Source organism: Atheta coriaria, unplaced genomic scaffold (genome assembly GCF_025399875.1).
Source record: "Atheta coriaria isolate IRGN ID8LTWV9N9 unplaced genomic scaffold, Caltech_Dcor_3.1 hic_scaffold_9_pilon, whole genome shotgun sequence".
Taxonomy (NCBI): domain Eukaryota; kingdom Metazoa; phylum Arthropoda; class Insecta; order Coleoptera; family Staphylinidae; genus Dalotia; species Dalotia coriaria.
In genome coordinates, this window is record NW_027045451.1 from 8750492 (window position 1) to 8776995 (window position 26504).

General features: G+C 39.5%; 2 protein-coding genes and 1 long non-coding RNA gene across 3 annotated transcripts; 1 reads left to right on the plus strand and 2 right to left on the minus strand.

Moving 5' to 3' along the window:
- Positions 1–6501: 6501 nt before the first annotated feature.
- Positions 6502–9362, minus strand: LOC135799015 (uncharacterized). Its single transcript, XR_010549866.1, has 3 exons — positions 9082–9362; positions 8482–8515; positions 6502–6558 (listed from the first exon to the last, which is right to left on the minus strand). It is a non-coding gene; the product is annotated as an uncharacterized lncRNA (long non-coding RNA).
- Positions 9363–9711: 349 nt separating this feature from the next.
- On the minus strand, positions 9712–26403 carry LOC135797949 (dedicator of cytokinesis protein 3-like). Its single transcript, XM_065310554.1, is given in 16 exon segments — positions 9712–10881; positions 10883–10985; positions 10988–11044; positions 11786–11954; positions 12149–12249; positions 12356–12524; positions 12586–12991; positions 13133–13150; positions 13235–13920; positions 13989–14242; positions 14300–14727; positions 14781–16294; positions 16350–16470; positions 22583–22731; positions 22834–23111; positions 26248–26403. Coding segments are annotated over 16 exon segments (4860 nt in total). The 5' UTR covers positions 26285–26403; the 3' UTR covers positions 9712–10511.
- Positions 18630–22298, plus strand: LOC135799141 (innexin inx3-like). The gene is made up of 5 exons (XM_065312163.1): positions 18630–18863; positions 20413–20590; positions 20699–20904; positions 20968–21186; positions 21253–22298. The coding sequence occupies exons 2-5, from the start codon at positions 20428–20430 to the stop codon at positions 21838–21840; spliced, it is 1176 nt and encodes a 391-aa protein (XP_065168235.1). The 5' UTR covers positions 18630–18863; positions 20413–20427; the 3' UTR covers positions 21841–22298.
- Positions 26404–26504: the final 101 nt, after the last annotated feature.

Consider the following 26504-nt stretch of genomic DNA (forward strand, 5'->3'; position numbering starts at 1 on the left):
TTCTAATATTGAACCTTTAGGGCCTATTTGCAATTTTAATTTTAAAAAAATAGTTGTTTACACGCCAATAGGGCATTAATCTATAATTTTGTTACTGGTGTCCAATTCATAATTTAATCGAAATTAAAAGTTTCATGCATTGTACGAGTACATTTCTTTTCATGTTCTGCATTACCACACTGAATGTATCAGTGTTTACAAACAAACAAGTTTTTTTTATCTCCTGCAGTTTTGTGCGGTCGCCACGCGGTTGGCTTGCCTACCTCGTCAATCTCATATTTGTCGTCAGGTGATCTGCAGGCACATTTTCTTCACAATAATTTGAGTTCGTTAATTTCTTCGCGTCATTACGTAATATTTCTAATTGCTACGTTCCAGTTGCATTACTTTAGAGGTAAAGTGGTGATGTTCTGTCGGCCGTCTGATACATTTTTGTATGATACGCGTATTTCATCACTTCTACAGCGCTCAAACTCAATACGGCGGAGGTTTCATAACGCGCATGTGGGCAATTGTACTGGCGGCGTTCTGGTTTGTCAAGACTTGAGCCACTAATTTAAGGCTTTGGAAACATGCAGAGTGACGGCGTTTGCTTGTAGGCGCTCGATCACACAAACGAAAACGCGACCTCAGGGCGGAGTGAGACTACCCTCTGAATTTAAGCATATTATTAATAAGCGGGAAAAGAAACTAAAGATTCCCTTAGTAACGGCGAACTGGCGAACAAAGGCCCAGCACTGAATCGCGCGCCCGCTGGGGACGCTGCAGAAATGTAAGTTTGGGAGGATCCATTATTCCGTGGTTTGTGATGCGTCAAGTCTGATGAACAGGGCCACCCATAGAGGCCCGTAGTGACCATTACCGGCTGCGGAAGGATCTCTCCTTAGAGTCAGGTTGCTTAGAGTGCAGCCTAAGTAGGTGGTAAACTCCATCTAAGAGCTAAGCCATAACCACGAGACCGATGAACAAGTACCGTGAGGGAAAGTTGAAAAAAGAACTTTAGAGAGTTCAATAGTACGCATTATTGAAACCGTTTTATGGGTAAACCTGAGAAACCCAAGAGTTCGAAAGGGCTGAATCTCCTCGTCTCCTGCGTCTCGAGGTATTGCGCGAGTGCCGCTGCATGTCGAACGTGTGCACTTCTACTCCTCCAGGATGTCGCGACCCGTTGGGTGTCGGTCTAAGGAAACTGCGGTGGAGCCTGTGCGTCTTTGATCGCTTCGTACGGACCCGTGATGTCCTGGCCGGCTGCTTGACGGTGGAACTAAGGCGCAGAGCCGCGACTTTTCCACGCCCGACTCAGCGCAAGCGCGGCAGGTTATTCGTTTTCGGACTTGTGACGATCTCGGAGCCTGTATCGGCTGTTGGCGTTGGTGTTTGGGCGAATACGCGCAGGCCTGTCCGGCGGCGTTATAACGGTACTTTCAGAACCCGTCTTGAAACACGGACCAAGGAGTCTAGCATGGCACGCAAGTCATTGGGACTATCAGATCCTAAAGGCCTAATGAAAGTGAATGAAATTTGGTTTCGCAGAGGAAGATGGGCAGCATAAGTTACTTCGCACTCCAGGGCGTCGTTCTCATTGCGAGAAGAGCGCACCTGGAAACGACACACGCTGGGACCCGAAAGATGGAGAACTATGCCTGGTCACTTGGGGGCGAAGTCAGGGAAACCCTGATGGAGGTCCGTAGCGATTCTGACGTGCAAATCGATCGTCGGAACTGGGTATAGCGGCGAACTAATCGATTCATAGTAAGCTGGTTCCTCCAGAGTTTCCCTCAGGATAGCTGGCGCTCATTTAACGAGTTTTATCCGGTAGCGAATGATTGAGAGGGCATTGGGGTCGCTACTCAACCTATTCAGAAAACTTTAAATGGGTGAGATCTCAGCTTGCTTGAATGTTATATACTTGAAGCCGCGAGAATTTGAACGAATCAGAGTGCCGATGGGCCACTTTTGGTAAACAGAACTGGCGCTGTGGATGAACCAAACGTTGAGTGTAACAACTCACCTGCCGAAGTTACTAGCCCACGAAAATGGATGGCGCTGAAGCGTCGTGCTTATACTCAACCGTGGCATGTGCAGTTCCATGGAATCCTCTGGGGAGATATGGTTTGGAACGCGAAAGGCACCACGCAGTTGCGGCGGTGTCGGATATTCCCCTCGGACCTTGAAAATTCAGGAGAGGGGCTACGTGGAGGTGTCCTGCCGGCTCATTGCCGCAGCTCGCGGCAAGTCAAGGTGAATAGCCTAGTCGATAGAATAATAGGTAAGGAAGTCGGCAAATTAGATCCGTAACTTCGGGATAAGAGTTGGCTCTGAGGATTGGGGCGCGTCGGGCTTGGTCGGGCTCGGAAAAGCGAGACGATACTGAGACGAGACGTGTTTATCAATTTCTCGGCGATAGCGAGACCACAGTCGAGTCTCATTTTGGTCGTTATTGGTCTCGTGAAATTTTTTTTATGGAAGTGGATATTATTGATAAAAAAAGTATGGGAAAGGGCCAATATATGAAATCCAATAGGGGCTATATGCACTTTAGTTAAATTAATCCACTTGAACAGCCGCACTTAAGTTTTTAAACTTTACTTTCAAGAAATTGCTGTTATACAATAGATTGTATAACTTTTATTTTAATTTTATAGTGGAAAGTTTTATAAGTGCAAAGTATTAATTTCATAGTGCATTTTATTCAAGTGGAATTCATTTTTCTAAGTGCAAATATTTATTTTAGGATTCAGTTCTGTATTTTTAGAGCAAACACTAATTATAAGTGCATTTTAATGAATTGACAAGTTAAAAACCGAAAAATAAAATTCGTTTAATTACATACTTGTCCAATATATGACCATTTGTAGAAATATTTCTTTTGTATATTCAAAATTGAGTCAGTAACCAGATATCACTGACCTTTTTGCCTTTTTTGAAGTTTTGTAGAAAATTTTGTCTTTGTTTTATACATCCGGGGACATATTTTTGTGTTTTTCTGTACTTCTTGAAGCAAATATATGAACAGCAAAAGTATTGTATTCACTGAGCAAGGGTATATAATAAATCTTGTCAAATAAAATTTATGCTATAGTCCGGGACGAAAAAGTGTTCATGTTGACAATATTTTGTAGACAACTTAATAACCGAATATGATTTTGACCTTTTTGACTATTATGTTTTGACTTTTTGAAAGTTTTATGAAACCTTTGTCTTTATTTATACATCCCTAGACATATTTTTGTGTTCTTCTGTTCTTCTTGAACAAAGATATGAACAGCAAAGATATTGTATACATTTGGGGAAGGGTAGATCTATGTAATAGATCTGGTCAAATAAAATTTATGCTATAGTGCGTAACGAAAGTGTTTAAGTTGACAGCATTTTGGAGATCAGAGAAATTCTCTAAAGAGTTCATCAGTTTAACGAAAACTTTTAAACCGTGAAGATCTACAAATTTTTGACTTCAAATATACTAAAATGTCGGCGAGTGTGATTTTATGTGAGGAAAACCCAAAAAAGAGGGAAAGGTCAAGCGAAAGTGAAGATGAAATAAGTGAAACTTTAAGTGATGTTGATCAACCACCTAAAAAGAAAAATTCAAAATTTGCAAATTTCTTTACACTTAAAACAATTAATGGTGAAAAAAAAAGCAATATGTTTAGTGTGTGAAAAATCCAGAGTGACAAAAATTATTAGCAGAAAAGATAACAATACTTCCGGTATGAAGAAGCATTTGCAGTCGGCTCATTCAAAGGCGTACGAAGAAATTTTTGGAAACCTAACTACGCTTCAAAAACCAGTGCCAGCAGGTCAAAAAAAATTGACGGATATGTTTTCTGAACAGGTAATTTAATTTTATTTCAATCTCAATCTCAAATGTAGTTTTTGAAACAAACTTGTCTTTGACTTCAATATCATAAAACCCTTTAGTATGTGTTTGTCATCAAAAATTAAAGGAATATAATATTTTAGAATAAATTATCACCGAAAAATTATGAAGCAATAATTGTGGAGTGGATGGCGAAGAAAAAATTGCCTTTGAATTTTTTCGATGACGACGACTCTCAACATTTTTTTCATATTTTAAATCCCAACATCACTGTACCACGACGTAATTGTGCTCGGCGAATGGTGATAGAGCATTTGAACATGCAACGATTGAGAGTGAAGGAAATTTTGAGCAAAAACTGTTCTAAATTTTCATTCACTGTTGATGGCTGGACTTCAATGAACTTTAGGTCATATTACGGTATAACAATTCACTTCATCGATGATAATTGGCAGCTGCATTCTTTAGCTTTAGATTTTATTCCTTCTTGTGGTCGACACAGTGGAAAAGATATCGCGGAAGTTTTTTTTAAATGCATTACAGAATACGGGTTACAAAATAAAATTCAAAGAATAACCGTCGATAATGCAGCGGCCAACACTACATTTATGAGTGAATTGCATATTTTGATGGAAAAAATGATTGTTCGATCATGTAAATCAACATTTTCGTTGTTTTGCTCACATTTTGAACCTTGGAGTTCAAGATATTTTAAAAATGTTGAAAGTGGATTTTGAATTCGAAAGTATTATTCCGGACATCGTAGTAGACGATACAGATGATGACGATTTAAGTGAAAATGAATGGACTGAAATCAACGATTTTAGTCCATCGTCTGCATTTTGTAAATTGCGTCGTACATTTATTAAAATAAGAAAATCTGAGCAGTTACAAAATAAATTAATCGACTTTTGTAAAATAACGACAACAAGATATATTAAACCTATTTTAGATATTAAGACTAGATGGAGACAGTACCCATGATATGATTGAAGTCAATTAATTTAAAATGATTTAGAAATATATTTTAGCTCAGTGAAGGAAAATAATAAAAAGTATATAGCAATGTTAAAACTAAGTGAGAATGAATTACGTTATTGCTTGAACAGATATATATTTTAAAAAATTTAAAATAGTGTCAAACACGCAATTTATTAAGGGAAAAATATGTGACGCTTTACCAATTGTTGAGTTGCTTTTAACATGCTTATCTCGGATATTGAATCGACAATTTCCGAGGTTAGACAATAAGGCAAATCGCACTATTGTCGACAGAAACTCTTTAATTGCTTTTCAAGCATCAGGGATAAGATGTTAAAAGCACTACAAAAACCAATTGGGTTTATTGTTCCAGTTTAATTTTAGATCCTCGACACAAAAATTGAATTGTTTTGATAAAACTAATTTAGGGCAAAAGAATTACAAAACATGCAGCTATCCAATGTTTCCGAACTATTTTATAAAGAGATATACGAAAAACACCTCGAGCAACCTAATGACGCGATAATTGAAAGAAATACAAATTCAATTAAAAATAGCCAGTACGACGTGTAAGCATATAGGAACATCCAATAGATCTTCAGAAACATTGGAAAGCTCAGTTTGAAGAGTATTTGCTGTTAGACACATGGATAGAATAAAATATTTTGGAATGAGTGGAAGGAACATGAGAAAGTGTTCCTACACTTTCAATATGATAGCAAGGTTTATTCAGCACAATGGCTACATCAATTTACCTGTAGAAAGGTTATTTTCTACAGCAGGTATGATTATGACAAGTAAACGTTCATCATTAAAAGATGATGTAATGCAGCCGTTACTCTTACTTGAAATTCTTGGTCATCATGCAGTTAAAAAGATAAAATTAGAAGTAGTAAAATAGGTAGGTAGAATAGGTAAATTTATATTTAATTAGGCTTTTTTCAATGAGAGTGTATATAAGTATATATAAGTATATATAAGCATAAGTGTATATGAATCTTGTCAAATAAAAATTTATGCTATAATCAACTCGATTATTGTACCCTAGCGTACATTTGTATCCTAGTTTATTCTATATTTTTCAATTAAAAGTGATACTTGCATAATTTTAATTTTAATTGTGATAATTAATATTTTATTATGATAATATATATTTTATTTACCTATGTATGTATTTTTGGGTATTAAATGAATTTAAACTTTGAACTGCAAAAAGATCTTCAATGTTTTCTTTACTTAAAACCATTAAATCTGAAAAATTATAAGAACAAAGGCTTCACGGGTATCATGAGACTTTTCTCGTATCGTCTCGGTCTCGTATCGCTTTTTACGAGACGATACCGAACCGAGACATACTGGTGATAGTCTCGTCAGTCGTCTCGTGTGAAGCCCTGGTAGGGAAGCGGGTTCTGGCTGACGTGCCGGGCCTGGGCGAGGTAGAGCAAAAGCCGTTTCGGCGGCAGATCTTTGTTGTTCCGGTCCATATATGAAACAATGTACATGGCGTATACGTTCTGAGGAAACCAAAAAACGCCAACGTCATGAACGCGACCCCGTGCAGATTAATAGGTCGCTTCCACATCCACCTGAGACAAAACTGCATTAACATAATAACGAACAAAGATAATTCAAACCATTTACATCCGATTGCACTCACCTTGGTACTACTTCTCACATACAATGAACTAGAATCGAAATCTATTTAACAACCCATCTTTAAAACGGTTCTGTTGTTCTTAAGACGGCGCTCCCGAGAACTGTAGAAAAGGGTAAATATAGTAGTTTATAGTATTTGGGAATAGGCTTTATTCTGGAACTTACTTGGCACACATTTCTCCAGACTTGCGGAATGCGGAAGGGGCGCACGATTCAAATCTCAGGCGTGATCGTGCTTCTCCGCGCGCACACGACTAAACGTTTATGTACAACTTCTAAGGCTCACATAGAACACAAACATTTTTTGTAAAGGTTACTTCACCCCTTGTAATATTAGGACAGCAAAATATTCCTTATTTCTATTTCACTGCTAAAGTGATAAGAATTATAACACCTCACATTGTAAATTGAATTAAATAATTATATAAGTTATTATATTGGCAATAAGAAACAATAGTAAAATTTACATATATTTATATTTATATGTATTATATTTTATGTTGGCATTCGTGGTTGGTATAATTGTGACAATCTACCGAGCCTAGTTAACACACATCAAACCAAGTGTAAAGCGTACTTTACACTAAATATAGCTACGTTTATATGCCAATAACATATTTAGTTCTTTTCAGTGTTAGTGTTATAATCGTAACTACATTTTCTAAAAGTGAAATAAATAATTATATAACTGGTTATGTTAGCAAAACAACAAAAGATTTTTGTTTTATATTATTTATTTTATAGCAACTTAGTTACGTAAATTTCCACCAGTGTTTTGAAAATTCACACAAATTGTAAGAGTTTCATTGAATTTGAAGGCATTTCTAGCGTGTTCAGGGGCGGCAATGTCGCATCGTATAAAAATGTCTATCGCTTTATCTAAATTTGAAATATCATTAAAATCACAAACGGTTCCCAGTACAGCCAATTTCCACCGGGGTGTTTTGAAAATTCACACAAATTGTAAAGTTTCCAGAGCAATTTTAAGGCATTTCTAGCGTGATTTCTGGGGGCGGCAATGCCGCATCGTAAAATACCTATCGCTTTATCTAATTTGAAAATATCATTAAAATCGCACAAACGGTTCCCGAGATACAGCCAAATTTCCACCGAGTGTTTTGAAAATTCACACAAATCGTATAAGTTTCAGAGCAATTTTAAGGCATTTCTAGCGTGATTTCAGGGGCGGCAATGTCGCATCGTATAAAATGCCTATCGCTTTATCTAAATTTGAAAATATCATTAACATCGTACAAACGGTTCCCGAGATACAGCCAAATTTCCACCGAGTGTTTTGAAAATTCACACAAATCGTATAAGTTTCAGAGCAATTTTAAGGCATTTCTAGCGTTCATTTCAGGGGCGGCAATGTCGCATCGTATAAAATGCCTATCGTTTATCTAAATTTGAAAATATCATTAAAATCGCACAAACGGTTCCCGAGATACAGCCAACTTTCCACCAAGTGTTTTGAAAATTCACACAAATCGTTAAAGTTTAAGAGCGATTTTATAACATTTCTAGCGTGATTTCTGGGGGTGGCAATGTCGTATCGCATAAAATGCCTATCGCTTTATATAAATTTGAAAATATCATTAAAATCGCACAAACGGTTCCCGAGATACAGCCTAATTTCCACCAAGTGTTTTAAAAATACAGACAAATAGTAAAAGTTTAAGAGCGATTTTAGGGCATTTCTAGCGTGATTTCAGGAAGCGGCAATTCGATTTGAAATAGAGAATCTCTGTGCGCGATAGTTTTGAAGTGTTAATCATATTTAGGGAAAAGGAGTTGCAGAACTTATACTAGTACCTACATCGATTATAAACATAGCATTTTAGTCAAATACTTCAAAGCACGTTGTGGATACTGTAACGGCACGCGAAAGTCGAGTTCGATAAAGAAAAAAGTTGTTTATACACAAACACTGATAAGCGATTATAGAAAGAAACGAATACAATTCTAATATGCATGTACTACGCGCATATTTATGTATAACATGGATAATTAAATTATTAACTTACCAGCATATTGCATGTCGCACATCAAAAGCTAGTGCTGCAAAAAAAAAAGAATTAGATCATTTCGCACGACGTCAACAACTTGGTTCCACAAGAGATGAAAATTCGATTTGTTCCTAATTGCGATCCTTACCCCATAGCGTTTTGAGATCATTTCACATGGGAATCATTTTTACTAAGCCACATATGTTTGTAACTACATATAAACTATAAGCAAAGGATGGTTGTCCATTAGATCGACAACAACAAATTGACTAGAATGAAGGCACGCGCGCCCGCAGCATACGTGACGAGACAAGCATTGAAATTTCAACCTGGTGCATTAAACTTTGCACCGATAATCAACTGTAAGGGCGTTTTTTTAAAGAAAGCATCAAATCCAAGTAATCAGATACTTGACGATATTAAATTTATATACATACATGTATAAAAATTTATATAAAACATGAAAAAGCCAACCCGAATTGTTAGTAATGTAATTGTATACAACGTGCAATAGTCAGTTTTCCTAGTCAGGCGTCGCATAACTCCTGCTCTTTGCGTTAAGAATAAAAATATTTGTAATGTCATTAAGAACTTAAATAAATGATTTATGTTACTTACTTGATCCAAAATAGAGTACGAAGTGACTATAAATACACATCTCTCCGGCACCGGATTTGCAAACGTTCCACAGACACTTATTAAATCAAGACGCACGGTTCAAATTACGTATTTTCAACTTTTATATAATAAAATTCGATTCGTCGAATTAAAGTTTTAATAAACTTGCGCGAGCAGAGTTAATCGTGTACCACCCTGCATCAATAACAGACCGAACTTAACTGCAGAGTACAGTTTGTGCACAGGTAAACACAACGTGCAAGTTTTTTTATCGGTACGTTGTGCACTAAGATAAGAGATAAAGTGCACAATCGCGCTAGATCACGCCACTTCGGGCACCAAAACTTTTTGTTAAAATGTGCATCGAAGCGCCATCTCGTAATTATATCGAGAGTACAATATTAATTGCCTCATAAAGCTGCCTGCCCACAATATGTAAAAGGTTTGTTGATGGTAGTAAGGCGTGCATATGAGTCTGTGAGTTTGCCCGCAATCAAACGGCAAGGCATCCGTGTTCGTGAAACGCGTCCACTTCACATGGACAGGAATAAAATCACGCGATGCGCATCCCCCTGTATTAATAAATAGACAAACAAACTTTTGAATATATATATAAATAAATGTTAACTCTTATATGTTCATCATGACTCTATTTGATTTTACTACACAATTATTGATAATCTAAATATTTCCGTTTCGCTTATTCATTCCCTAGTCTCGATTTACAAACTACATAAAAATAAAATACTTGGTCTCGCTTAAGAGTATAAAATAGAGATTAAAATATAATTATCATTTATGACTAGTATATAATTCTCAAGTGAATTTGATTACATCTTTCCTGCGTTAAATCTCAGTGCTCTCCGCCGCGCGCCCAATCAATTATAAGAGTACAGTGACAAAATAGCACCACGAACTCATGGAAAATATCCTCGCATATAAAAATAATTAAATATATTATCATTAATTCACATCAATAGATTGAGATAATCATTGTAAATATTGTAAACGTTGTAAATAGTATATTCTTGAGTGGATGCGGTATTGTTTCGTTGACGTGTTTTCATGTATAATCTCATCAAAGTAATCGGAACCTATGAATACACACTTACCAAACTTGTTTTTGGCACATTCGCGGAGATTTGATTCTTTAGTTTTTTTGGTTTGAGTTAGTTTTGTTTTTAGTCCCTCGCTTGTGTTAGAAATAATGTTGTACCAACTAAGATAGCCTATGACTAAGCCCTATCTATATGATTAGATTTAGATTAAATATGTTTGCTTACAAATGGAAATGATTAGCATGGAATGAAATTTAGAATTACATTTGTAGACGCGCTTCGCCTTAGCCCTATCAAAGACATTGCGATTAAAACGAACTTATGACACGAATGATTATGTAAATCAGCACCAAATAAAACGATGAATGAATTTTATGCGTTGTGTTCCTCGCTCTTGTTCTCGTTCTTTAGCTTAGGTATGGCATAGTTCTCTGCGTTGACGACAACATCGCCAACGGACGCAATGGAATCTGCCCGTTTTCGCTCTAAACTCCCACTGAACTCCGTACTCGAGCCCAAACTAGAAGTGCCGAATTTAGGCGGAATCGGTGGTGGATTCTCCATTTTAGGTGACTTATCACCACCGCTTGGAGTAATATTTAGTTCCTGTTGATGTGTGCGCAGATCAAAGTCTTCGTAACAAGTGTTGTTGAAGTTGTTCAGGTTGGCATGATCAGTGACGCTTATCCCCGAATCTCGCAGATCGTGATCTTCTGCTTCGAGTTGATTGAGGCAGTTGGTCGAGTTGCTCATTTCGGAGGACTCTTGATGTAACAGTAAGATTCGATGCGACATGAAGGAGTTGATTTTTATGTCCGCGTTTCGGGATGTTCGGGGGTGGATCAGTGGGTAACGCTGGGGGCGTTTATCAGGAGTGTGCGGGCGTGGCGGAAGAGGTGACGCTTCTTTAAACCATCCGGGCCACGAGTTTCGGTTGGGTGTGGTGGCAAGTCAAAGTAATTACGCGGTTGATAGGTGGTAAACTTGAGTAGTCCTTCCATGCAGCCAGCTATTGCTGAAGCCCTGCGAACGAAGACCGCGCGTCGCGTTGCGGTATCGGTGGCGCGTTAGTGCGCTCGACATCATCGGCGGTGTTAGATTCTCGCGACTGAATGTCCCTTGTCGCTCACCTTACATATGACATCACACGTTGCGCCAATGCATCAGCAACATTGAAGCTTTCGAACCTCCATGCGTATTGGCACGGTAACAGCAATTGTTAGTAGTGGTATCATTCGCAATCATTCAGACTTAGGGTACGCATGGACTGCCGCTTGAATTCGACGACGTTGCCTGTTATCTGCTATTTGCTTGTCGAAGTCGGAAGGGGCGGTAGCGCACATCGAAGGAAAACAAAACGGATTAGAGTAAACGGCCAGCAATGCGCAGCCAGCAACAACAACACTTCGCGACAATACTTTCAGATTGTTGACGTTTGAGAAACACCAATGCCCAAACTTTGTCTGGTGTGCAAAACTGTTTTACTAAACGTTGATCAAAACGGTTGTACGCGGACGGCGCAATTATCCATGGGTGATAAACCATCTTCTATCACCCGTTTCATGGATCATCTTCAAGGTATACACGTAGTGGAATGTTCCGGTTCTTTTGCAAACTCCTGGTGAAGAATGCTTGTTGATACTTACTAATGCCGCCTTGAACATTAGCGTCGATGATGCCCTGTAAACGCATCGTGAAAGGATTGAGATTTCTTCGATGATCTGCGTTGTATATTGTAATGAGTAGTCTTAATTCTTTCTCACATGCCATAGTCTCACAAGCGTATTTAGGTGATCTCTTCGGTTTTTTTTCTATCTACCAACAAACCAACGTAAAATGCCCCGGTAACGGACATTCTATTTCAGAATTGTTCTTTCAATCCACAATGTCTGCGAATAACAAAACAATGGGTAAGTCGTTTTAAGAAGATTATATCTTTACCTTAATCTCGTTTTTCTTTGTCAACAATGCCTTTGTGTACAGGACGATCACATTAGAAATCTTCTGACATCGTTGTAATGATAGAACTTTGCAATCTCTTCCGGGTATATCGTTTGCAAGCGTAATCGGATTCGCTTCTGGGTTGGTTTTACATTGCTAATTTGTATAACTAAATACAAAATCAATAAATCAATATTGCACGTCAAGGTATTAGCATATTTTGTATTTAACTTACATTGTCCATCTGAGTTAATAACTGGCAGATCATCTGGAGCCATAAAAGCCGACCCGAAAGTATTCCGGCTCTGGACGGAGTTGTTGTAAAATGTTATCAAAAAACTTCGCCTCCAACTTGAGAATGTCACTGAGCGCTCGATAATTAAACATTTGATTTTCGTACAGTTGTGCGAGCTCCTTCAATAGAGGTATTCCCTTTTCCCAACACTATATAATAATTAAACAAATAATTACATAGTGCTTCAAGTTGAAATTATGCGCTACAAACCTTCCCACGATCAAAATGGTTGATGATCTGGCGGTACAATTGTTCCTTGACTTTGCACTCAGTGTACCCGCTATATTGCGGATCAGACATGATTAATTGGTTTGTCCAGCTTAATTGATCCGCATAAAGCTTCATCGTGAAACCCGCTTCTGTGTAATTCTCTGCGGATAGATGAAGGTCGTGTAGTTTGTAAATATAACGTAGATACATCTCCTTGCGATTGAATTCATTCTTATAGAAGTTCAGTAGATTAAACGTGCAAGACATGCGTTTATCACGATTCTCATCGCCCTGAATAACACTGCGGTAATCAAGGAGACGCTCAAGAAGTCGTGTCACCGAACTGATGAAAGCTGCACCACTGTCCTTCCATGTGGGATCTTCAGCTTGCACACGATCTAACAACCTATAATCGAGGATAACATCAATAACATACATTTAAAACATAAAACAGGATTATCAAAAGGGAAAACGTGTGCTTTAAATGAAATGCATTGCTAGAGAGACAGTTACAACTTGTTAATGATTGTTCAAGTGTTTTACTTACACGGCGCTCAGATGTTCCCTAATCATGAGAGCATGAAAGTGATGTGTAGAAAGAAGTTTGTTAGTTTAATAGAACCGATTTGAGAGCCTTCAAAACACTTACATAGTATTAAACAGTTGGCGGTACTCATCGTCGCCCTTGTTTTCGGATATCAAAATATCCAACTTGTCGATGAGCTCGCTCTCGACCTGCCTAAAGTTACCGCGTGACTTCTGCTCGCATTCCATCATATCGAAGAAGATGTGCAGCGTCGCTTTGCGTAACTCGATTTCAGGCACGAGTGTCACCTCGAGGAACGGACCTACCATCGACGGAATGAAATGGAGTTTATGCTCGCCTAGCTGTGACCACATGGACAAAATCTGGAAGCCCATCAATACCCGCATGTCTCCGTACTTTTCAATAATCTTTTCCCGCTTTACTTCGGAAAACTGCTCTAGTTGCAACGAGGATTGCGTGAGATAATCCACGGCAAGATTAAAATAACTCGTCCACAGTTCTTTGTCAAAGTAACCGCCGCGCGTGTCGAGGAATTTGAAAGCGAGCGGCTGTGCGAGTTCCTGCAGCGACTTTAATATGACATTGTTGGTCACCATGCGGATAATCAGCCAGTCGGGCGGGAAGACTTGCTGCTTGACTAGATTGCGAAAGACGAGGAAGACGCGCATGAGGAAGTCTTTGAGAGGCTTGCGGTCGTGTGTTGGTCCCATTATGGTCTCCCACAGCCGCTTGTAATGGAATTCGTCCAGCAGCTGCAGCAACCCGACTAGACCCGCTACAATTCCCCCCTGGATACATAATAAAATAAACAAATATATAACACATGTAAAAGAACGTTATTTAGGTTGCAACTTACAATTACTGCTGTTTCTTTGTCAATTATCACCAGCACAGTGTTAATGATCACGTCAAATGTACTAATGCAAAGAGTATCAACATCGTGGTGTATGCAGTTGTTGATCTTGCCCAGCTCCTCGGCCTGTTTGCGTTGTTTGAACAGGAAGCCGAGTATCTCCGCTAAGATATCGGAACATAGTCGCAGTTCTTCTCGACGGATTAAATGATTCCGCAAATGTTTACACACATGCGTCAGGAGCACATTACGTGATTCTGTTGGGGAAGTAAAGTTAATAAATCTAAATCAATTGATATACTCATTCAACGTACCGTCATCATGAAATAGTTTTCCCTGCATCAAAGTTTTCATGAAAAACAACTTCGCTTTCGTAAGTTGAGCTTCGCCATCCCTCGGAGCGTCTAACATGGTATTCGCCAATTTGGTTACCTCCAAAATAGGCAAAATGTCCACCAATTGCTCAAACACAACTCCAATATTCATCAGCAACTCAATCTGTGAATTGATTATAGCTGTCTGTGTCAGTCCCAGCATAGTATTCAGTGAAATAAACACCAAATTCAAGTCCCGACGAAAACTGTCTTCGAGTTGACCACAACTAGCGCGCGAAAACAACAACCGACTTTGTATGATCAGTTTGAAGATAGACTCCAAGCTCTTGAAACACTTCAAAATCGGTTGTTGTTTCTCAAATGACAACACCCAGTCAGCACAATGCTGTACGCTCGTCAATAGTCCCCTGGAAAATAAACAATGAAGCATTTCAAGCTTTAAAAAATGGCTACCACTTACTTGTAAACTAACGCGGCGGCAAAATGGTCCTTAATATAAGCATCCAATACTGGTTTAAAATACTGAAACTTTGACTCATCAAGCAGACTGAATATGGAGACCAACACGTGGAAGACAAGCCCGCTGTGGTTGGTAGAATTGCCTTCCTCAGTAGAGAACAATGCAAACAGTGCATCCAATACATCCTGCAAGAATTTGACCAGTTCTTCGTCACCTAAACGTAAAACTTTCTGCAGAGAGTCCTGGATCTTCTCCGGGTGCGATTTCCAGCGTAAAAGTGAAAGCAAATCGGTATTTTGCGTGAGTTTGGTAGAACATAGAAGAGTTTTAACAATAACCACTTCTTTATGGCTACGGCTGAACGCTCCTGACTCTTGATTGCCCTCCAGATCTTTCCCGTGACCTTGCAACATAAGATATCCACAGTTTTCCAGTTTGGCGGCATCCTCGCACTTGTAAATAAAGAGTTCGTGATTGGCGTCATGCACGGCGGCACCGTCCTTGTCCATTAACCGCACGAACGAAAATCCAAAGAGTTTCTTGTCATTCTTTTCACGCGTGGAGCAATGTCGGTATTCAAGGCGTACGTGCGCGCCTGCAAACTTGTCAATCGGCAGCGTGAGTCGCACATTCTCGGCCCAGGCGGGTGAATTGTGGTGATAGATGATCATAGACACATATTCCGATTGACCCTCACATCCGGAAGCACCCCAGAGACAATGTTTGATTACATTCTTCTCGCTATCCAAGACAATAATCGTCACTTCAATATTTTTACCGGTTGATTTCCCTCCGCGTTCAAATTCGCCCTTTTCCAGAATCAAATACAGATCGTTTCTAACATCACCAGGCATAATAACATCAGCAAAACCCAATTTATTAGTTAGTGAGATATTCTTGAATAATAAAGGACTGTCCTCCTTGATTTGAGATAGTTGCCCGTGTAGCATCTTCAGAGAGATGATAATCCCGTAATTTGGTTGACAGGATAGCGGGCTGTATTTACCAAGCTGCTTGATGAGATTCTCATGTAGCTGATGGAAGTCCTTCTCCTCACACTGGAATACTTTCAGCGTAAACTCCCGTTCATCAGACTCACCCTCCTTGTGCATCAGCAGATCACTTAGGTTTTGGACGGCAACACCATGTGGTCGCTTGAAGACCTGCATGGTGGCGGTCGGGTTCTTCTCGGCTTTGCGCGAACTCTCCGAATAGAGCATCTTACCGATTCGCATCACGTGCGCAACAATGTAGATATCCTTGTTGAGGTCAGCGTTGCCCAGGTCGGTAAAGATGGTGCAGTTGCTGTGCAGTTTCTCGATGTAGTTCGAGAAGCCCTCTTTGGATATCTTGACTAGGAACCTTTCGGAGATGTAGCGATGCTTCTTATCATCGAAGAGCGAGAAGTATATCTCGGTGTCTTCACCGATGTGGTGACCGAAATCACGCATGCAGAAGTACAAATGATGAGTTAGAATCTTCTTTGCTTCTTTGCGTTTTATCGTGCCACGTGCCTAATTCAAATTTATTCAATAAAAGGTTTAGTGAGATAATATATAAAGTACGTACAGATGCGCCTTTGGAGTTTTCAGCGCTAAGGACGTGCACCTGGTGGAGTTCCACGACTGACATCGTATCAGGATCGACCATTTGCGCTCCTTGGCGAGGAACCAGGTCCAAGCCAAGTTTTCTATAACATTAAAAATGTGTGGCATGCTTTACTTTTGTAACTTTTATTAAATATACAAAATATTAATGTGTTTGGGGTGATAAGAGATTAGATTGATTGAGGTAACATAAAAAAAGCAAAAAAAGAGAGAAAATATAAAGAAAAACTTAATACTGTCCAGTATAAACCAATAATGTAACTGGCATGTCTTAAAATGGGCTTGTCACTGACCACAAGACAAAATTTTAAGCAATAAAAAATTTACCGGAAATAACTTCAACTGTGTCAGATTACTCATAGGAATTTCCATTTTATTTTATAATTTCTACCATAAAATTAATACGAGTACATTCATCTGGCAAACATAAAACTTAGTAAAGATAAAGCATAAGTCAGCCGAGATTTGCAATCATCAGCGCAGTCATAAACTACACTCGACAGCCTTGCGTTGTTCTTAGGCCAGGTAATAACTAAGGTGCATTTCCAACTCGTGGAATCTAATTAAACTCAAAAGCGGCCAGCGCCGTAGCAAACGTCTTTCAATAAGCGCGACGCGCCTCGCGCCAAGAGAAAAAAATATTCACACGCAGCAGTAGTGCATTACGTAGGAGCAAATAGCGCATTCTGAAGTCGTACGGTTGGTTTCTTCAGCCAACGCGCGCAGCGCCCGCGAGAGAGGTCACGGGCCCATCCTAATAAAATATGCAGTTGACACGGTGTAAAACGTAATGAATACGTTAGCCTTCTGCGAGTTCAACGAACCGCCATCATGCCTCGGCGACGAATTGCCGCAAAAATTCAAGCAAATCGACGCAGACGCCGCCGAACATTCGAACCATATGATCGCCATCGGTAATCCAATAATGACCACCGCGTGCCACCGCACGCCGCGCCATATGTGTATATTCATCCTTTTAATTGCTGCGCGCCGCGAGATTTTTCTCACGCGCGCTCGTTTTGGATTTATTTCTTGCGTCTCGGCCGGCACACTACCTGCGACTCCCCCTCTTACACGCGTTCGCACTCCCCAGCTTACGCGAGCTTGACTCATATAAGAGGAATCCACTTCTTCGCGAGAACATCAATCATAGACCTTCTGTGTAACCGGTAGTCGCAGCCGGACGGATACATCGAATGATAGTAATAATGATAGCACTGTGTTCTACTTGTTCGGCGCATGTGAAAGGCGCATTTTCCTTGAGCGTGATTTTTCTTCTCCACGCGCTTACAAATGCAATGGAGCCGCGAGGCTTTAATTGCTTCGGCATTACCGTAAAACTCTACGCTAGGGATTTCAACTCGCCGAAGGTAACAAAGAGCAGTTATTGACATTTAAACTCGCATGCGTTTCGATTCTCCATCACAGGTAGCCGAGTGCGGCTGGTGTGGGACCTGGGAAAAACGCATTCTCCGTGCGCTGAGCGAGCGCTGACAAGACAAGAAAGGCCCCGCGATGCCCGCGATGGTAAGACCGGTCCTGTGTGTGTCGCGGCGCGCTTGTTTCTCATGTCGGCCCATGAGCCGCTGCACGAGCTCTTCTCGAGGCTTATGAAATCGACTGTACTTCTTTAGGTATGCAGACCGGTTGTTACCATACGCTTTACAGGTGAGTGGCGCATCCGCGAGGAGCAGAACCTGGACCCACTTGCGAACATTCCACGATTATACTACTACTTGTCTTTAGCAGCCAGCCGGCAGTCCCGGCAATCCGGGGGAACTCCGTTCAATTCGAATAGCAATTATAGCAAAATAAACTCTGCTAAAAACGTATTTATCACAAAGGGTGCGTTCGTAGTAATTTTCAACCTTTTTGGGGTTGAAATTACTACCTGAAAAACCAGTAGCGCTGATTTGCGCCTGCGTCTAATCCAAAAATCATGAAACTAATTTCTGAGTGATTTGAACGCCCGGGACGTCGTGATCGGAAGAAAGTTTGACGATTGCGTCGCCCAATTTGGTTATAGCCACATGCTAATATGGGGTACCTCGGGGTACCTCTTCTCCATCATATTCTTGGCACCGTCTGGCTTTATTCCTATTCACAAGAACAAGATTTACAACATGGTGGTCGGTATGGCCGACGAGGCGCGCGGTTGCCGCTCCGCGCGTGTTAAACAAAGAAGCAGCCAGCATGGGCCCCCACTAAATAGACTCCCAGCAGTGTGGAGTGTGGAGAATGTGTGCTATCCGCTCCGCTAGTGTGTCGGCGACAGCGACGTCGGTCGTATGACAAAAATGTTTTAAACGCCATCGGAGCGCTCCGGAGAGTACAAATCATTTCTACCATCATCTCATATCTATTCGTGACACGAGTGTGTTGCGCGTGCGTGCAATATCTGTGATAATTCATCAAGCGACGACCACTTTGGGATTATTCTAAAGTTTGAAACATTCGTTAGGACAAAGGGACAAAGGTAAATATACTCGTTTTCTACTGGCAAGCCGCTTACTTAGAACTCGACTGTGTGGCTTCGGTTAAGTACACTCAACTTAACTTAAGCACGCTCACCGAACGCACACAGAACAGATACAGTTAAGCTACACAGTAGAAGCTAACAATGAGATCGATCAACATGGAAGAAAGTTATGTGTCGTTGACACAAATTCCTCGATTTGTCTAACAAGCGAAAAACAAAAACGCGTGTAATTAATGCGTTTCGAATGGTCACGACGATGTGACCCTGCTGCTGGCCTGCTGTTTAGGTTCAATTTAAAGCAATTGTAGCAATCACACAGTGCGCATTGCTTGCTCTAATCACCACTGGTGACCTCAGAACTGGAGCAAGTTTTAATTTTAATACGATCTCGTGCTGTTTTTCAAGTTATCACACTTTGGGTGATAATAATTACGACTTGGCATATAAATCAAGACGCAAACATTGAGAGCCACATTAAATACATAAAACTAACAAACTTTAATTAGTAACATGTGTGTGTCAAGTCCACACATGAGAATGTGAGAGTTTTTTTGGTTTATTTACACAGCTTGAGAGTGGCAGCGCTCAGTAAATTAATCCTCACGATAAGATCTCATTCAGGTAAAGCTTCTTGGAGCGAAACACAAAATATGCATATAAGTTGCAGTAAAATGCAAAGTTTTAAAGCAAAACAAAAAAAAAAAGAGTTATAACTTAATCGTAGGCTACCTGCCAGTCAGGCACTCCTGCGCAAGCGTGTTTGCATGTTTCACCACCGTGGAATTTCATTGTCCGTGAGTCTACTTTACTTTACTTGAGAATCCAAGTGACTCATGATCACAGCGAAAAAAAAAAAACATTCCCAAATCTGTATTAGACGCACGCTCAATGTTATTCTTTGCAAATCATTAATTATATCGGAATTTTTATGTCAGTTTACGCTAAACGCTATTACGTGCGTTATGAAGGTCATAGAATGCAATAATATTCAGTATAAAATAAATGCGCATAACAATCTCTCTGTAAAGCACGAAGAATTTGACTTTGCTAAAAATTCATTGGATGCATACACACCGGACGTGCCCAACTATCATTGTTGCATAACATAGCGACACAATCCAAAGTGTTCTTGCCCGCAATATGCGTATTCATCGCGTGTTCGCAATGCTAGAAATGCGAGATTGCAAGAAAAGCGGCGACATGGCGTAAACTCGCGAACGTATGCGCCGCGCGCAAAACTGCATAAAGTACTTAAAGTAAATGCACCATTGTGAAAACAGGTTTCAATTTTATTTGCAGATTAACACGTCGGAGACACCGGCGTGAAATTCAAAACGAAAACCACAGCAATGCTTAGTTTTACAATTCGAAAACTTTCAAAGTTCTAAAGTTTTAAATATAGTCATGATTTACGATATAATAAAAACAATTGAATCTAGCACACCTACCAGTTTAATAGCGCTGATTATGCATATCAGTAAATATATAAACGGCGAGATTGCGCTAACAATGTACGTTTTTTAACGAATATTTCCTTTTGTTTCAGCATTAATCAATCACAATGTCCGTCTTTGGAATGGTCTCAGCGGTGGCGGGCTTCGTCAAAGTCCGCTACCTAGTCGACAAAGCCGTGATAGACAATATGGTGTTCAGGGCCCATTACCGAATCACGTCGGCCATCTTGTTCAGCTGCTGCATCATCGTGACCGCCAACAATTTAATCGGTAAATAAACGCGCCCCAGCGCAAAACCGCACAATACCTATATATATATGTGTGTGTATGTGTGTTTGGTGTGGTTTTGTTAATTTGTAAATTTGTTGCTCGTTGCAGGCGAGCCGATTCAATGCATTAATGACGGCGGCGTACCGATACACGTGATAAACACGTACTGTTGGATAACGTACACGTTTACGCTACCGAACGAGCTGCACAAGCCGGTGGGGACGCACGTGGCGTTTCCGGGTCTCGGGAATGAGCATCAGGAGAAGAGTTATCACAGTTATTATCAGTGGGTGCCATTCGTATTATTCGCACAGGTAAATACTTTAATATTATAATAATTAAAGTGAAAATAATGATTTTCTGTTTTTATTTTACAGGGAATTCTATTTTATCTGCCACATTGGATCTGGAAAACTTGGGAAGAAGGCAAAATCCGCATGATTTCCGATGGTATGCGTGGAGCACTCGTTGGCAATAAAGATGATCGCGCTCATCGTGTTAGTCGTTTAGTACAATATGTCATTGAGAGTTTGCACTTACACAACACATATGCATTCGGATACTTCCTCTGCGAAGGCTTGAACTTCATCAATGTGGTAAGTGTTTAAAATTCAACTCTGAATGAACTGAAGAAACCGTAAACTGAATTTAATCCATTCCAGATGGTCAACATATTCATGACAGACAAATTCCTCGGCGGCACATTCTTAACCTACGGCTCTGAAGTGATCAACTTCTCGAATATGAATCAAGAAAACCGTACGGATCCGATGATTAAGGTCTTTCCGCGTATCACCAAGTGCTCCTTCCACAAATACGGAGCTTCCGGTTCCATTCAGGAACACGATGCTATGTGTGTCCTAGCGTTGAACATCCTCAACGAGAAGATCTACATCTTCCTCTGGTTCTGGTTCATCATTCTTGCAGTTCTCTCTGGATTAGCACTGGTTTATTCCACTGCTGTTGTGTTATTGCCAACTACACGTGAGACTATCTTACGAAGGCGCTTCCGTTTCGGCACGCCGCAGGGCGTAGACGCTATCATTCGCAAAACACAAGTCGGTGACTTCCTACTGCTGCATCTACTCGGTCAGAATATGAATCTCATGGTGTTTGGTGAGATACTCGACGAGCTGGTCAGACGCCTCAACTACGGCAGCAACAGCAATCTCCCATCGGCGCCGAGCACGCTCGAAATGAGTCCCATTTATCCGGAGATTGAAAAGTTCGGCAAGGAGACCGAGACGTAAGAACTACACCATTGAGAACTGCGCGATTTGACATCCGAACAGAAGACACGAGGACAAGAGACATTCTGAGCGCCATAGTATTATTAGATCTCTCGCCTTTCACTATTTAAATCGAAATTAGGTTTTTTTAACGAGTTTTACGTAGGTCAAGATGAAGCAAAACACGTACGCGTAGTAGGTAAGAATTATTGTGATTATTATAGCGTTTAGGTTTAGGCGGAAACACACATACACACACCGGAAGCTGGCAACACGTGCATACGGCTGCTATGCATACTGATATTTCGTCAGCGTTTTACAATCTATTATTTTTTTAGTAATTGAGAGATGTTTTGCTTGTAATTTTAATGTTTTTTTTTTCGTTCATCTACTAACTTAAGACTGTACGACTATTTTTATGAATATTTAAGCGTTTTAGTGCCTTAAATGCCGACAATAAATTAAAAATCATAAAAGTATCAGGTTTTAAATTATTTACCACCAGATAATGGAAAATATCAACAAAGTAAAGGAAAATTCAGCTGAGGAAGGAAGTATTATTGTGGTGTAGAATATTCATACAATAATTAATATCATACGAAACACCACAATGGTTTTTTGAAAATATTACGCGATTAAATAATATGTTAGACCATTTTTAGATCCAATGAATAATTTCTGAGCGAAAAAAATTCCGTATTACGAATACAGAGTGAAAATCCGTTGTGAGAGGAAGACATAGCGACAGACAATGCGTACTCACCGATTTCCCCAATCGATTTTGGCAATAATCTTCAACTTGAGCTCTTTGGTTTGGTCCTGGGTCAACGTGCCGGAGACAAGCTGCCGCCGCCACTCCAACAAGTCGCGCATGACTTTGCCAACCGTATCGAATTTGTACGTCTCTCGCTCCTAAAAAAGAAACACAAAAAATAAACTATTGTCATCTCCGCAAAGCATAGTAAATCAAAAAATTCAATAAATAATCCCTAGACGATAATAAATCACACTTACCACAAAGAGCCTCTTCCAGATCTCGTTCCATTCCCGCAACACAAGCGTAACTTCCCTGACAACAGGATCTTCGAGCGGAACAACACTCTCAAAGAGTCCTTCGTTATCTACCTTGCACGGCTTGAGATGAATATACGCCTGCGGGAAGATACCCTTCATGGAGCGGTTCTTCGTGGTGAACCCGCGATACCAGCCGGTGCATTCCTCGAGGATCTGCACCGTCTCGCCGATCTCCAGCGGTAGGCCGCATCGTGAATCCCCGCGCCAATTATAAATAGCTGTAAGTGACAAACACTTAATTAATGAATCATTCGACATCATTTCCAAAGTAAATACAAAAAATATCACACAATGTAAAACGGGAAATCTAATTGATTTAAACTATCTTTAAAATATCTATTGTTAATATGTGCTTTAGTCATATCCTCCGATAGTAAAAATAGCCGCTCACGACTTCATGTCCACGTTTCGATAAAGTGCGCATAAATAAAATCTGTACCAAACGCTCGGTGTGTGCTTTCCGAAGGGGAATTTTCACAGCATATAATAATGATAATGCTTTTCGTTTTAATTGCATTTAATTTTAATCGTTCTTTGTTGAACACGTCGACGCTGATTAACAATGCGCACTGGAATCGTATAAAATGTGCTCTTGAAAAGTACGTTAATCAGTACGCTTCAACCTTTTGTAACCGAGGCATACCTGTGGCCAGACAAAAGAAACATGTGCAATCGTAATCGACTTGTATTCTTCCTTGTTTCGGCATTGTTTGTCACCGCATGGGCCGCATCAGCAAAAGGTACGCATTATCAAACAATGTCTTTAAAAGAATTTTTTTATAAACATAACAGTTTTTTATATTTAGAATGTAGAGATCCTCTGCAAGAATACAGAAAATGCCAATCATCGAGTTGTGTAAAAACATGCGCAAATCCAAATCCAACTATTTGTACATTCGACTGCCAACAGGGGTGTTATTGCAAAGAGCCATACGTATTGGACCAGAGTACTAATCAATGCGTTGAAATCGCAAAATGCACCAGTAAAATTTTATACATGCGTAATTTAGTTGAAAATGTTCATTATTAGCAGAATTACTTGTTATAGAATTGTGTCGAGAGAATGAAGTATACAAACAATGTGGGTACTGCGATGGTTCATGTCAACAGGAGCTAGTGAAATGTACAAGAAACTGTCGACCAGGGTGTTATTGCGAAGATGGTTTCGTTCGAGATCAAGGGAGGTGTATCAATCGCCTGCAATGTCCCATTCCATGAATTTATTTGATAAAGATTAGTAATACGCATAAAAATTGTTTTTGCTATTTTTTTTTGTCATGTTCAAATCGTAAACTAGCCAAAATAATATTAAAACGTAAATGAGAGATTTTTGTTTGTTTGTGACGCTTTCACCGGAGAACAATTCAATCAATTTTGATAAATTTTGGTATACAGACATTTTGGACCTAGGAATAACAAATAGACTACTTTTTGTTGCAAACATATAACTAAAAGAGTGTAAAATAAGGGGTGAAAGATGATATGAAGCATCAATCACAATTATAGTTATATAAATCCAATCTAGATGACGCTAAAGTGCATTATTACGATTTGATCTAAATTTTTGTAAAACACACCGAATTTTATGCTTCTGTTTGCGTTTTAAAGCAATTTAATACTACAAAAATACAATATCTTTCATTTCTAACGTAAATAATCTAATACTACACCTGCATAATGCCATTTCTTTATAATAAAATTAATAATCTTAATACGGGAGCACATAATAAGTTCAACAAACAATCAAGTACTTAATTAAACTACTTTTAATTAAAATCAATATTTTATTGATTAGTATTAACTTAAAATAAACTATAACTAAATTCATGAAAATATTAATTTTCACTCACTCATCGTGCCTACCGATTAAATTATTTCATGATTTGAAATTTAATTATAAAATTCCGCTCGATACTTGCGAGTATGCATTTCGATTTGAATGCGGCGATAATTTCGCTCCGGGCGAATGCAATTTTCCGGCCGTAAACACATTACGTGTCGAGTTGAATTCCGCGCCTTGCATGCACGAGCGAAAGGCGAATTTGTCATAAATCCGAAGAACATGAAACTTGATGCGAACGATTATATCGCACCGTACTTTTACTTCCTTTCATTCACAAACAATCCAAGTAATTTAAACCCTGGCACATTCGTACAACTTCGTTTATGTCCCTGTTTACAGCAATGCTGCGACTGGTGAAATTATAGTCGGAAGAGTTTAATAATAGATTCAAAACGTGTGCGAATTTATGAATATGAACTTAACCTTGGGAAGCATCACCAAAATAACATGTTTTATAGTTTTATTAAATAAATCTCTACATTTCACACGCCTTACAAAGCGAAACATTTGATATTCGAAAAATGTACGGTTACAAAATCATCTCTCAACAATTACAAATCTTAGACAGATGATGAATCTACCAGGAAAATTGTTTACGTTTATATTTTAAGCAACCAATTCCCATGTGTTCTTAACTTCAAAAACCTGCTCGTATATCTGCAAACCTACGACCTTCCCGGCGCGCACAATAAAATATCTAATAATAAATTCCGGACGAATACAAGACAGGAAATAATGTTTTCGAAAAAGCTACCTACGGTTATGTAAATGTGAATGCACACACATTGCGAAGGGGTTCACGAATATTCATGAATGAGAGCCCGAAGACGACGAGCGCAAAGGATTCGTCGGGCTCTCTGAACCGGAAGTTGTGCGTCTGCGACAATCATCAGTTGTGCCCGGCGGCGGCGCAAAGCGAGGAAATCAAGAGCGGTTATCAAGTAATCAGAACGAATTAACGCCATAATTGCCTTGAAAACATTCCGGTTCGCGAGTAAAACAAAACCGAAAGTGATTTCATCGCATTAATCGCCGAAAAACACGCCAATAAACATAAATATATTAAATGCACGTTACCCTTATCGAGGGGAGGTCAACAGATGTAATTACAGTAAATGCAGAAAACAAAAATGCAATTCACTAACAAGATAAGCTTTTCTAATCGATTTCTAGGCGGCAATTGATTCACACACTAGATTATTTTATTTATTTCGCACTTGCTCATTATGTTTAATTAATAATCAAATGAAACATGGCACTTAATCACTCGGAATCCTAGTCGCGTTGCATTGCGCTTAGAAAATTAGCACTTTACATAACTAAACCGCCGCCAGCTGATTCGTTCGTCTCACCGCAATTAGAATTAATTACATTTGTTTTAACGATCATAAACAAACGCCAAGCGATTTACACATATGCATTGGGATTTTGTTTAACTATGACGATATCTTGAAGTTGCAGTAAATAAATAAATATAGAGTAAGATATAGATAATAGTTACGAGTACGTACCAACGCCGTATTTGCGCGTTTTCGTTGGAATCCACATTTTGATTTATTTAAACAAACTCTCACATTTTTCCGACACGGCACTACACACTGACTGATCAATAGAACTCATCTGTTGTGTCCACCATTGCGTTCACTACGCGAACTGTCAGAGGAATCGTCGGTTTGCAACGCGAGTGCTGGTTGGAAATTTACTTCAATTACCACCAACAGATGGCGCACGTAGTACTATACAGAAATCTGTAATGCTTATATACAAA

Excerpts from the sequence above, each read along its gene's own strand:
- LOC135799141 (XM_065312163.1), top strand. The coding sequence starts at position 20,428 with ATGTCCGTCTTTGGAATGGTCTCAGCGGTGGCGGGCTTCGTCAAAGTC. Across the intron at positions 20,591-20,698 it reads GACCGCCAACAATTTAATCG|GCGAGCCGATTCAATGCATT; the intron begins GTAAATAAACGC and ends TGCTCGTTGCAG. Across the intron at positions 20,905-20,967 it reads CATTCGTATTATTCGCACAG|GGAATTCTATTTTATCTGCC; the intron begins GTAAATACTTTA and ends TTTATTTTACAG.